The following is a 14,650-nucleotide window of genomic DNA, read 5'->3' on the forward strand; positions in this document are numbered from 1 at the left end:
GGAGAGCTGCCAGGCTGACGGAGAGGCCGGCCGAGTGGGAGCCGCTCCGCCGCCGCCGCCGCTGTGATGCGGAGCCGGTGCTGCGCCGGGCGGTGGAGTCAGAGCCCGGGCGCGGGAGCACGAGCTGCAACATCAGCACCGGCGGCGGCGGCACCTGCACCAGCTCCCGGGCCCCGCGCTGCGCTCTCTGCCCCTCGGCGCCCGGGGCCGCCGCCCCGCGCTCTCTATGGATGTCAAGGCGGCCCCCAACGGGGTGGCCACCATCGAGGACCGGATCCTGCGGATCACCGGCTACTATGGCTATTACCCGGGTTACTCCAGCCAGAAAAGTAAGACGCCGCGGGGCTGCCCTACTCGAGGCGCTGAAGGGGGTGGCATGCGGGAGGGCGCGCGGTCCGGACACCTGCAGCCCTGCCTGCGCCGCCAACGCCACCCTCTTGGCGGTGGGGCCACGGGGAGAAAAGTGTGCCCGCTGTCTTCGGTGCTGAAACACGAGAGAGACAGAGAGAGAGAGACAGAGAGACAAAGAGAGAGAGAAAGGAGGCCCGGGCCGTTTGCGCCTCGGAGTTTGGAAACAGGCGCAGCCTTGGGGGCGGAAGCGCAGAGGGGACCCGGTGAGCGCTCCTGACGGCGGTCGGCCGGCTCACCCCAGGTTTATTTACAACCAGAGGAGGCTAACATGGCTGTTTACTTAGCGGAAAGCCAGCCCTCGGGGCTGCACTCCCCGAAAGCCCCTACTGGGTGCCAGGCTGCGGGCGGGGCGCTGGGGACGCAGGCTGGATGGGCTCGGGGGTGGGGCCGGCGGGGCGGCCGACCCAGACGTGCTCCCGGCGCCGGCCGAGCCAGCTTGTTCACTCCGGGCTGCTGAGATCTGGCCAGCGCGGGAATCACTCCTGTTAAAGCGTCTTTGGGAGGTTCTCCGCCCTGGGCAGAGAAAGAATCTGCTCGGGTCTCGGAGTCCCGGAGCTTGGAGCCAGGGACCCGTACAAACGACTGGCGGCGGGGTGGGTGGGAGGGGGAGGAGCGCCGGGGCCCCCTGCCTGCACCGCCCGCCGCACGTCGCGGCTACCTCGGAGCCCCGGCCGGCTGTTCTGTTCGGTTCGGCTCGCTTCCGGCTAAGCGAGGTCCTGCGGCGCGGATGTTTTCACGTTTCTGGAGCAGTTTTGGGGGGAGGGCGATGTAGGTGCGCTCTACTCTGTCCCCCTCCCGCAATACACAAACCCATGGCTGTATTTGTTAGGATTAGTTCTGCCAGTGACCGAAGTGAAGCTCGTTTTTTCTCTGAATTGGGGTCGTAGCTGCGGATTAATTCCCATGCAGGTGGGATTTCGCTTTTTCTATATCAAAGCATTTCTGTCGCAATAGACGGTGCTTAATTGGTGTTTTTGCTCTTATTTTTAAGCAGAAGTCTTGGAAGCTCCTAGATGCATTTCTGATTGGTATTTTTCTTTGACATTTTGGGGTACAATCAACGTTACAGTTTCTCTGAAGCAGACAAACTCTGACTCATAGACGAGAAAACACTTTTTCTTTTTCATGTAACATTCTCCCCCACTATGCTCCATCTCTACTGAATAATAATTCAAGAGCTTTCTTCCATGGGCTGTCCTCACACAGATATTTTCTAGTTTAATATTTCATTTGGCTTTAGGAAAGGCCTATCTGATTTGGATGGTTTCTGTCTAGCTGTTTTTAGCATTAGAGGCTTACATTATTCATTTTCCATACAAAAATAATTATATAGTGTTAGAATTTTCTGGAAAGAAAATAACACGCTGTGGAATGCAGTTTGAAATCTTTGTACTCTAGACTCAAAAACTTCTTTTTTTCCTATTGGCAAAGGGCTTCTTTTTAACCCTAGAAACTTAAATGAAGGCACTAGAATACCATGTGGAAATTACTTAGATTTCCTCTTTGAATATTTTGATTATGAACCATGGGATTTTGATTGCTTAGAGAATGTCTTTGAAATTACAAGACTCAGGGCAGTATATTATTATAATTTTTATAACAATGGAACTTTGGTTAATAAAAAACAAAGCAAAAAGAATACTGGAAAAGTGATATTTTAAATAAAGACATGTTCATATTATGTTTTCATACTTGCTAAAATAGCTGCATGTATTTCATTTGCCATACAATAACGGGACAGAAAGAGGGAAGAGCACTGGCGAGGACAGTAACTGAAGGTAAAGGGATAAAGATGCATTTGGCATAGTTATTTGTGATGGACGCTTACCTAACGTCAGGCCACAGAGTTCAAACAGCAAAGCCAGAGAATCTGACAAGGACAGAGAATTACACGATAGTCAAGTAACTCTCAGGATGTTCATGCTTTCAGAGGTAGAGATTGCCATTTTGCACAATGAGAGACTAGGAGAGGAGAGAGCTGGAAAGGGGCCAGTCAGCTGAGCCCTGAAATAATCCTGCCCTTAATGCAAGCTTCAACTAGTAAACAAACACATTGAAGCAAACCAGTACAATATGGTCAATTGATTTAGCTGTTAACGGAGAATAAGCAACAGCTTGGGGGAAGTCTGGAGGGATATATTTAGGAAAAGGCTGTAGTGAGGAATATATAATATGTGAAGGCAAGATGACTTTCCCATTTTCGGACTGATCACGTATGAGGCCTTAAGGATGAGATGATCTATGTGTACCATTTACTTTTTTAGAGGAAGATGGGGACTTAGCTCTGAGAATATGCATCAATGATTAGCCTCGTGTTAATGCATCCTGCTACCACCCCTGCCAGTCAGGAAGATGAGTACCTTGTCCAGAACAAATTCTAGTAGTCAGGCTGATACAAAAAGGAAATGTGTATAAATATATATGATATATATATAATATACATCACGTATATAAAAGATATATATTATATACAAAAAAGATATATAGATATATACATATGATTAAACATGTTGACAGAGATGGTTAAAACATTTGTCTCGCCTCAAGTTACTTATGATCTGGTAGGTGAAATAGATTCATTCATTCAACAGGTGTTAACTGAGCACCTCTTATGTGCCAGGAATACCTCAGTGAACAAAACAGACAAAAGTGTTTTCTTTTTTTACAGCTTAAGTTCTAGTGGGAGGAGACAGACAATAAATAATAAACAGAAAGATAAATAAATAATTTGTATATTTCAAGGTGATAGCTGCTTAAAATTATAACAGGCTAAAAAGGGTAAAAAATTCTGAGGGTGTAAGTAATTGTGGCAATTTTAAATAGGGTGGTAGGCAAGGCCTCACTGAGGAGGTCACAACTGAGCAAAGGCCTGAGGGATGTGAGGGAGCTGGCCATGTGTTCATCCGGAGGAAGGCGGTCCAGGCAGAGGGAGCAGTCGGTGCAAGGCTCCAAGGTGGAGCATGCCTGGCGTACTAGAGAAAGGGGAAGTGGGCCTGAAGGGCTGAGTGGGGTGAGCAACTGGCAGAGTGGTTGGAGATGAGGGCACTGTGGATACAGGAGCTCAGATGAAGTGGGGCCTTATAGGCCATTGTGAGTCCTTTGGCTTGTACCCTGAATGAAATAGGGGAGCCTTTGCAGGTTTTGACAGAGGTGTGATGTGATTTGACTTACCCTTCAAAAGAATCAGTTTGACTGCTCTACTGGGGCAAGGGTGGAAGCAGAGAGACTAGTTAGTGTGTTATTGTAATAACCTAGGTGAGAGATGATGGTGGCTTGAACCAGAGTGGTAGCAATAGAGGTGGTCAGATTCTGGATATATTTGAAGTCAGAGCCAATGGGGTTTCCTGATGGATTGTATATGGTATCTGCAAGAAAGAGAGGAGTGAAAAGTGATCCCATCTTTTCTGGTTTGACAAGTTTGAGTTGCCAATGGCTGAAGTGTGGCAGGCTTCAGGGTAGAAAAGTTTAGGGTGTCAGGGGATAAGGAGAACTTTTTGGAAAGGCGAAATGTAATTGGAGATGTAGAATAAGCCTGGAGGTCGGAGACGTCTGATTGGGGATATAAATCAGGGATTTTCCAGCAGTTGGATGTTATCCAAAGCCTAAGACTGATGAAATCTTCAAGGAGTGAACGTGTGTAGAGGAAAAGACGAACAAGGACTGAACTCTGGGGCACTCAGACATTAAGAGTTTGGGGAGAAGAGGAGGAACCATTAAAAGGGACCAAGATGGAGCTCCCAGGGAGGTAGGAGGAGAACCAGGAGCATGTGATAGGCTAGAAGCCCATGAAGAGTTTCAAAGGGAAGGGTTTAGCTGAGTCCAGTGCTGCTGAAAGGTCAAGTAAAATGAAGCCTGATAACTGACTATGAATCTGGCAACTGGGCACCATTGGTGACCTTGACAAGAGCAGGTAAGGTGGCTTATGCCACCTATTCTAATAGATTAGAATGTGTTTAAGAGAGAATTAGAGGGAGGAAGTGGAAACGTGAGTATAGACAACTCTTCAAGGATTTTTGTGCAAAGAGGAGCAAAGGAAATGGGAGTAGTAGGGTTAAAAAGTTTGTTTTTTTTTTTAAAGATGGGAGAAATGATAGCATGTTTGCATGCACATGAGAATGATTTAATAGAGAAAGAAAATTAGTGATGTTAGAGAGAGAGGGTATTGGCTCTAGTGTGCAAGGGACAGGACATTGCTTTAGATAGGAACATGGATAGAGGGCAGAGTATGCGGGTGAGCATTCTGGAAGGTGGATAACTGAGGTGGTGGGAGTCTGTTGAGATTCTCTTCTGGTTGCTTTAGTTTTCTCCAAATAGGAAGCAAGGTCATCAACTGAGAGTGAGGGTGGGGGAGGAGGTGGTAGAGGTGGTAGGACAGGGAAGGTGTGAATAGTTAAGGAGGGAGAGTGATGGGCTGGGGAAGTACAGTAAGGTTGTCTGGCTGCCTTAAAGGGCCCATTTAAAGTTTCTGGTCACAAGTTTAAATGGAGACCAGTCAGTAGGTTGTTGTATTCATTGACACAGTGGAGGCACAGAGCAAGTGAAGAAAAGGATTTAACCAGAGTTGCAGATTATCCAATGGGTCTAATAAAATAATAGGGGCAAGGGAATTGTGAATGTACGCAAGGGAGTTATTATTGTAATGATTGACTATAGAATTTAAAGCGGGTAAGTAGAGAAGGGAAGAAATCAAGGTGATTAGGAAGATTAAAAAGGTGATGGGATCAATGGATTGGAAATTTCAGTGGGATCGAGGGCTAGCGGAAGTTAGCTGGAAGATCAGAGGTGGTGGTCAGAGAGAGAGATATGCTATAAGAAGTTGTTCATTTCCATAAGTCAAGTCCAAGTACAAATCTATGCATATTTTACTATGTTTCATACTTGATATTTTTGGGGTGAGCCTTCTTTTTGTGTTTATGTAAGGAGTCAGTATATTGATATGTAGTGAATTAAACTGTAGTGGTTTGGAAATCGATTCTCATCTTAAACCTGCCAGCAACGGGCTCTGAGATCTGGGACACTTCTCTGTGGACATCAGTTTCCTTGTTTGTAAAGAAGAGGGGAGAAGTCACTGTCTCAGAACAACCATGCAGTAGGTCAGCTTTGACAGCTTTCAAACAAGTCCCATCCTCCACGGAAGCATCTTACTCAGTAAACTCTGATATGTTTTCTTTGCTTCTCTTCACCCCACCTTTGGTCTCAGACAGTGGCCACTTGCCTCTCTTTGTTCTGTGACTTTTATACCTGTCGGCCTTTTGCTTTTTCTATACCCCAGTAGTGACCAGATTCTGTGGTTGTTTTCTATTGGCAGCTGTAAATTTATAGTGAAACTTCTTCCCATTGCTGTGATCATCCTGTCTCCAAAAAGAGCTCTACCAACTTCTGGCTCTCAGGCTCTCTGACTTCTCCGACTGCTGTGATGACTTAGCATTTCCCGAGGTGCTAGCTTCAGTGGTCTCTTCTCACTCTTTACTTTCCCTGAGCGAGCTCATTCATCCCACGGCTTCACTATCTCCTATGTGTCTGTATTTCTAGGTCCACTTTTTCTAAACCCAGCCCTATATTTCAAACTTCCTACTAGAATTCCTACCTGGATGTCCTTTGTGTCACACACAAAACTAAATTCATCATCCTGTCCTTAAAGTCTGCCTTTTCCTTCTTCTTATGCTTGTTAGCATTCTATATCTGTTTCTCACCAGTTGCCCAGAAACCTGGAGTTATTCTCAGAGTCTGCCCTTTCCCCTTACCCTACATTCAGTTCACAAGTCCTGTCTATTCTACCCCGAACATGTGCTTTCCACCCCTACTGTCCCTGCCTTAGTTCCAGCCATCACATCTTTCGCCCAGCCTCAGATCCTAATCCAGTATGCATACCTTAACAGCATTTAATTCCCTAAAATGCAAATCTCTTCATCTCACATCCTTGATCAAATGCCTGGAATAAATCTTCATTTTCTGTGGAATAAAGTCCAAACTTCTTAGCGTGCCACGGTCTGAACCCAGCTTACATTGTTCTATTTTAGCACACATTTTCTCCCCTAATTGCCAAAGTAATGCATGCTTAATGCAGAAAATCTGGAAGGCAGAGAAGCAAAAAGAGATTAAAACAAAATTACTCATAATTCCACCACCCAGAGGTGATTAGTGTTAACATTTTGGTTAACACTATCCTTTCAGTCTTTTTTATATCCATAGACACATGCAAATGCTTATTATTTCATACTGAACATTTCTCTCATTGGTCTATATATTTTTAATAATTTATTTTAACGTATGCATAGTCTCCCATATATTTAAGCACCTTAATCTACTTAAGTTGTTGGATTTTTAGTCCAGTTTTTCTTCTTAATTTCATATCCCCCATGGCCTCCACAAACCCTGGTCATAGTCTCATCAAGCAACTCATTGTTTTAATAACATTACTGTCCCCATGCCCTTCTGCTCCTCACTGCCTTTGTACACTATGCCCGAATGGCTTCGTCTCCCTGTGTCTCCTTCATCATTCTTTGGAAAGCTCCTATTTATCTTTAAAGGCTGAGTGTGAATGTCCTGTCATCTGTAAAGCTTCCTGATTGCCCCAGGCTGGGTTAATCCTCCCTCTGTGCTCTAGTAATACTGTAGACTCACCTCTGCTTCAGCATTTAGCACACTATTTTGGGCTGTTTGCTTTACACAAGACTGTCTCACCCACAGAGCTTGGGGAAGGCAGGGGCTTATCTTTATTTATTTTCATCTTAGGCAAAGTGTCTAGTACATTCTGGGTGCTCAATAAATTTTATTGTACTAACGAATGAATGATTATAGTGTCCTTTGTAGAAATTGGCGAGATCATTATTTTCACAGAAAGAGTGCATGATGGTGGTGATTGGAGGGAAAGAAAAAAATCATCAGCTATGAATGAATCAAGCAGATGTGCCTTTTCAGAGAATGAGAATACACCAAATGGTATTTTATGATCACTTTACCTTTACGGTTGTAACTTCTGCATTTGCATCCTTCTTATTTCCTTAATAACGTTTTTTGTACTTGAATGGAGGAAAAAGGAAAATTTTTATACAGTTTAAAATTACTAGAATTATAAGAAATAGGATGTGATCTCCCCTTTCGAAGTGATTACTATTGATTTTCATGGTACAATGTTACTATAACACTTAAGCACTCTAACTGGAATAAGTTATAAAATTGTCTCTTACTAGTGAAACGAATGCAATAAATATTTCTCTTGGTTCGTATTCTGTTTATACCCTGATAAGAAGCTTTATGCTTCTTTTTATATGATAGGTAGTGTTTTGTAAACAATTATAAATAATTACCATTGATATATAGTATTGAGAAGTCTTTGTAACATAGTTTTTAACTGTAACATATAAGGGCTATGTTTATACTGAATATAATTGTATATATTATCAATATTGGATAATGTAGTTTCTACAATGTTTATTCTGATATGTGTTTTTCATTTAAAATATAAATCTACATATAAACTGGGTATTTGTATTATAAAATACTACTACTACTATGAGCTAACACGTGGGTTTAACGTTAAGTTTCAGATACACTTGCTTTAGAAAGCTTATCTGAGACCTGCATGAGGTCATGAGATCTAGTGCAAAGACCACAAGACCCTGCTCTGCTACTTGCCAACCTTTTAAACTTGCATAAGTAACTTAACTTCTCAGATCAACAATCTTGTTCCTATAAGATGGGGATAATAATATTTGCTTCACAGGTCATTGGGAGGATAATGTAAGATAATATATATGGAATGTCTGGCACGGTACCCAGTTCAATGTATGGAAGCTGTTGTGGTTATGGAGGGAAACCAATAGAATCAGTTTCATGATTTCCAAGAGCCTTGCTCACTTTTTCCTTGTAAATAAATGGTTTACCACTTATTTTTTTTTCATATCCAACGCTGTACTTTGAATTGTTATTGAAAATTGTGTTTCAGCAATGTTAAAGATAATTTACAAATTATACAACGTCCCAGTGTTTTTTATTTTTGGATGTTGCTTTCCACTCCTTACCCATTTCTGGCTTGCATGGTGCTGTAACCGAAAGGGGCAGTCTTACCCGGATTGCCCCAGGGATAGTTTAAAATGGGCTGGTGGCCATTTGTGGCGAAGTTATTCCCAATGGGGTGACCCAAAAGAGAGGAGACAAATCTAGGGCCTGTGGGTGACGGGATGGATCTGCATGTCTGGAAACGCAGGTACCCAGACATAAAAGTAGAGGGGATTACAGGGGTGGGGATGGGGTGCTGGAAGGAAGGGGGGAAGAGTAGGAGAGGGGAAGGGTGGAATCCTGGTTAAAGATAGGTAGCAAGGGATGAGTTAGGAAGGGTTGGATAGGATTGGGAGGGCAGACAGTAGAGAGGAAGTGAAGGCTGAGGATTAATTTGGAGCCAATCTATTGTAAATTGCATTGTTCCTTTTATATGTGGAGTCTTAAAGGGGCAGTTTCTTTTTGGGCAATTTATATAGCAGCAAACATAACAGGGCATTTTATGTGCTCCTTTAAAAATGCATCGTCATGTTATAAACGCATTTACAAACTCTACATAGTCTTTGGAGTTATAACTTTTTTAAGTTATAAGGTATTTAACTACTCAGACACAGAGGAATATAGAGAGAAGAGAAAATAATCTTGTCACCCTAATACAGCTAAATATCATTTTGGTTAATTTCCTTCCAATCTTCCTAATGCATATAGGGCTTCACTTCTTGATTTATTGACAAACACACACTATAGTGTAGTCACAATTCTGATATATATACAATTTTGTGCCCTGCTTCTTTTCTACTTAATGTTTTAGGATAAGCATTTTTCATTTTGGTGCATTTATTTGCTGTGAGAGGCTGGAGTTGGATTCTTACTTCAGAGATCTTGGCTTAAAGAATTTGGGCAAGCTGGTTCTCAGTTATTTAGACCATGTAAAATGGAGAGACCTGGAGCGTGAGTGAGGGCTTCTTTGGTTTCTAGTCACAGGATTCCACTTGAATTGGCTGAAGCAAAAATAGAAGGGATTAAAAGGATCCTGGGAGTCTCCCGTGGATATTTTTTTTTTTTTTTGGTGAGGAAGATCAGCCCTGAGCTAACATTTGCCAATCCTCCTCTTTTTTTGCGGAGGAAGACTGGCCCTGGGCTAACATCCATGCTCATCTTCCTCTACTTTATATGGGACGCTGCCACAGCATGGCTTGCCAAGCGATGTGTCGGTGCGTGCCCGCTGGATCCCAACCGGCGAACCCTGGGCCGCCGCAGAGGAGCACGCACACTTAACCGCTTGCGCCACTGGGCCAGCCCCTCCCATGGATTTTAAGGGCAGGGACAAGGTGGGATAAGCTAGCTTCAGGTCCCGAAGTGTTGTAGGGAAAACAGGAAACTCTCTTTCTCTGCCTTTTCTCTCTTTCTTCTGGCACATGTTCTCCGTTCTTGTCTCTTGCTGCAGGCTGGCTTTCTCTAGTTCCTCGTCCAAATGGTTGAAAATAGCTTCTGCCTGCAGTTCCAGTGTTTACATGTCCTCTATTCAAGAGAGCAGACAGACTGAGCAAGAACCTCTTACTTCTAAATCTAGATTCCTGGGGAAAGGAACTCTTTTGCCCAGTTTGTGTCAAGGGCACACTCTTCATCCTATTGATTGTGGTGGTTCGGGGCAAGGTCAAGTTACTCAATCATGGCTGCCAGAGGCTCTGTCCTGTAACCGTACTGACCGTGGGGGAAGACGAAAAGAGAAAAAGAGCGGTTGGCTGGACAGTCAACTTAGTGGCTATTGGGTTCACAGAGCTTTGCATAAAAAGTTTTTCATATCAAATCATAGGCTTTAATCAAGATCCGATCTTTTCTTTCTTCTGGTCCTGACAGCTGTTAGAGTGTATCTAGATAATATTTAGTGAGGTTATAGATACTGTATTCCTACAAACTGAGAAAATCCAAGTGTCTTTAGGGTATAAGTCCCTAGGGCATTCTGTTTCAAAGTACCCAGCCAGCACTGCAGACTGCTTATTAGGTTTTATTGAAGTGCTACTGGTTACATCAAGTTTGGAAGACATATTTCTTTTTCTTGGTCAAATAGGGCAACACACCAGTTCCTTCAGACTCGAGGTATAGTAATTGAGAATGACATTTAATATTGTATATTTTAAACAGGGATTGAAAATTACACTATTTTGCAGTCTGGGATTTTCTATATTTAGCCCTGGGCTAATGCCAAGATGGCACTAGTGAGGTGTCAATAATGGTTTTATGGTCCTGAAAACCAGACATACTAAGAATTCTTTCTGTCTTTTGAAAGCTGAGATTCCTAAGAGTGCTAGAGCCTGTAGGTTTTCACTGCTGACCTTGCTAAGCTCCGAGTCATGTGATTTTGGTATCTATCTTGTGTTTTTGTTTGTTTTTTTTTTGGTGAGGAATATTAGCCCTGAGCTAACATCTGTGCCCATCTTCCCCTATTTTGTATATGGGATGCCACCACAATATGGCTTGACTAGTGGTGCGTAGGTCCATGCTGGGGGTCGGAACCCACAAACCCTGGGCCGCTGAAGCAGAGTGCACAAACCTAACCACTACACCTCTGGGTCAGCCCCTATCTTGTGTTTTTGTTCATATCCATGTTTAATCCTAGGCATTCTAGAGGAAAGATCCAGATTGAGTGATTTGGGAGCCATTTAGAGCACCATCTTCTCTGCCAGAGTTATGGTGGCAGGTTCTAAAGAAGCAATATACACATCTAAAATGATATTATCATTTCCCAGGGACTTTTTTTTATTTTTTAATTTATTTTTTTATTGAAGTAACATTGATTTATAACATTATATAGGTTTCAGGTGTACAGTATTATAATTAGACATCTGTATACACTACATTGTGTTCACCACCAAAAGTCTAATTTCTATCCATTACCATACAAATAACCCCCTTTATCTTTTTTGCCCTCCCCCTACCCCTTTTCTCTCTGGTAACCACCAGTCTGTTTTCTGTATCTATGTGTTTGTTTGTTTTTTATCTTCCACATAGGAGTGAAATCATATGGTATTTGTCTTTCTCCATCTGACTTATTTCACTTAGCATAGTACCCTCAAGGCCCATCCATGTTGTTGCAAATGGCAAGATTTCATCTTTTTTGTGGCTGAGTAGTATTCCATTGTATATATATATCACATCTTTATCCATTCATCCTTTGATGGGCACTTAGGTTGTTTCCATGTCTTGGCTATTGTGAATAATGCTGCAGTGAACAAAGGGGTGCATATATCTTTTCAAGTTAGTGTTTTCATATTCTTTGGATGAATACCCAGCAGTGGAATAGCTGGATCATATGGTAGTTCAATTCCTAATTTTTTGAGGAATCTCTATACCGTTTTCCATAGTGGTTGCACCAGTTTACGTTCCCACCAGCAGTGTACCAGTGTTCTCCCAAGGACTTTTTAGAGCAAATATACTTAGAAGTTGAGAACTTTTTATTTCTCCTTAATTTTTTAAAAAAATTGTGAGCACCTCAAGTGGGAGCTTTTTCCCTTGCTCCTTTCTAGTCCAGATCCACGTTGCAGCCATGGTGATCTTTTAAAAGTATTAATTAGGTGATGCCATGCCTCTGGTTAAAGTGTTTAGTGACTTCCTGTATCTCTTTGGAAAACTGTAGAACCCTGAACCTGGCCTACAAGGTCCTACATGGTCGGGTTCTTCAGCTGGCACCGCCTTCCGTGCCCTCATTGTGCTCTGGTCACACTGGCATGTGCTCCAGGCCCTTTCCTTCCTCCAGGCTGATGAAAAGCTCTTACTCCTTCTCGGTGCTGTTACCTGGCTGGCTCCCAGCCGTCCCTCAGGTATCATATTAAGTGCCGCTGCCTCAGAGAGGCCTTTCCAGCCTTGAACCTCTCTCATCTCATGTATTTTTCCTTTACAGCACTAACTACAAACTGCAATTACAGTTGATGTTGAATATGTGACTGTTTCATGTCTTTCCTGCCCACTAGTCTCTTTGCTCCCTCAGGGAAAGGATGGATCTGTTCTGTTCAGTACTGTGTACCCAGCACAAAGAACAGTGCTTGTACACTCCATAATTATTTGTGGAGTGATTAAACCTTGTTAAAAATTTAAAGTGCGCTTTTTAAAAAAAATCAACATTTTATTTGGAATATCTTTAGACTTACAGAAAAGTTGCAAAGATAATACCGAGAGTTCCTGTACACCCCTCACCCAGTTTTCCCCATCATTATCACCTTACATTACCAATGTGTGTTTGTCAGCGCTAAGAAACCAATATTGGTACATTACCATTAATCAAATGCTAGGCTTTATTTGGATTTCACCAGTTTTTCCATTCAGGTTCTCCTTCTGTCCCAGGATCCAATCCAGGGGACTGCACTGTACTTAGTCATCACGTCTCTTAGGTAGGCTTTCAATGCATTGAACTTGAAAAGATAATTTCAATTTTATAGGAACGTCTTGGCCGATTTTTTAGGCCCTGGATCAGATCACATTTGAAAATGTAACTACTAGTTTTCAAGGTGATATTGGATTAAATTCATGTTAGAAATGACCTATGACTAGACATGGTAATTACATACCATTTTAGAGGATTGTTCTATAGTGTAGAATAGCAGTTTTTACATTTTTGCTTGTCAACATTTTGGGGGACACAGAAATATTTGAAAATCTAAATAAAGTTATAGATTACCCCCCAAAATGCACATATACACCAAACATTTTCATGCAGTTTATTTTATTACACTTGAAATTTATTAGTTCACAGGAACAACCTATAAAAATGAATTCTAATGAATTGTATCTGTTTTTCTATTTTATGAGAATGTGTGCAAAATTTAATGGCAATATCTGAAAAAATTGAAATAATTCAAACTTGGTAACTAAAATAAAAATGAACTTTTATTCAAAATTGAATTTTAGTGATAAAACTCTTATAGTTTGGATTGAATAAGAAGCTGAAATTTTGGAGTGGTCTTAGCCATGAGACTATGCAGTTCATCTTTGGCATCCAGTTGACTTCAACTTCATAAAAATATTAACACCTAAAAACTCTGACTCACAAGGATATGCGGTAGCAAATGAAATTAGAGATCTCATAGCTTATTTTGCAGGAGGAGGGTGTATCAAGAAACACCAGACTTTTCAAAAACTCTTCAAGTTGAATTAATGTCACATCATTTCATTCGTACTCAAGTCAATGAGATCATCTTTTTTTTTTAATTTTTAATTTTTTTATTTTTTAATTTTGTGTTTATTGCAGTAACATTGGTTTATAACATTGTACAAATTTCAGGTGTACATCATTATACTTCTATTTCTGCATAGACCGCATCATGTTCACCACCCAAATACTAATTACAACCCATCACCACACACATGTGCCGAATTATGCCTTTCGCCCTCCTCCCTCCCCCCTTCCCCTCTGGTAACCACCAATCCAATCTCTGTCTCTATGTGTTTGTTTATTGTTGCTATTATCTACTACTTAATGAAGGAAATCATACGGTATTCTGAAAGCTATCCCTCTAAGAACAGGAACCAGACAAGGATGCCCACTGTCACCACTCCTATTTAACATAGTACTGGAAGTCCTAGCCAGAGCAATCAGGCAAGAGAAAGAAATAAAAGGGATCCAAATTGGAAAGGAAGAAGTGAAACTGTCACTATTTGCAGATGACATGATCTTATATGTAGAAAACCCTAAAGAATCCACCAGAAAACTTTTAGAAGTAATAAATGAATATGGTAAAGTTGCAGGATACAAAATCAACATACAAAAATCAGTTGCATTTCTATACGCTAACAATGAAGTAGCAGAAAGAGAAATTAAGAATACAATCCCATTTACAATTGCAACAAAAAGAATAAAATACCTAGGAATCATCTTTGAGGCGAGATCTGCATCACTTGTGCTGTCTTTGTCAGCAAAGAAAGGGTGATGAATCGCTGTTTCAATGTTAAGGTTGTCTAAGCAGAATTAGCCTTCAAATCCATCCTGCCATGTATCTAGGTCCCTCCAGATTGTTTGTCAGCACTGACATTTCCTGACGTGGTGTCACTCTGGATCTTTATTTTCCTGAGGACGTATTTCCAAAAGAGCTTGTGGTTTTCAGCTGCATTATAATAGAGACTTCAAGGCTTTCAATGAAAAAGTATACCATGTACATATCTATAAAGCAGCAAAGTGAAGAATGAACTTCTCCTTACTGAATTTTCTGTTCTAAAGATGGGCTTCCCTTTTCTCTCAAAAGTG

General features: G+C 41.8%; 1 protein-coding gene across 1 annotated transcript in view; it reads left to right on the forward strand.

Annotated features, from left to right (window-relative positions):
* The first annotated feature begins 226 nt into the window (after positions 1–226).
* SLC35F4 (solute carrier family 35 member F4) overlaps positions 227–14,650 on the forward strand; it is a 248,266-nt gene continuing 233,842 nt past the window's right edge. The window contains exon 1 of the mRNA XM_087448449.1: positions 227–329. Within this exon, the coding sequence (XP_087304575.1) occupies positions 227–329 (103 nt within the window). The remainder of the gene's footprint in view (positions 330–14,650) is intronic.

The sequence above is a fragment of the Ceratotherium simum genome, chromosome 24 (genome assembly GCF_057802395.1).
Source record: "Ceratotherium simum simum isolate JZ-2026a chromosome 24, ASM5780239v1, whole genome shotgun sequence".
NCBI classification, from domain to species: Eukaryota; Metazoa; Chordata; class Mammalia; order Perissodactyla; family Rhinocerotidae; genus Ceratotherium; species Ceratotherium simum.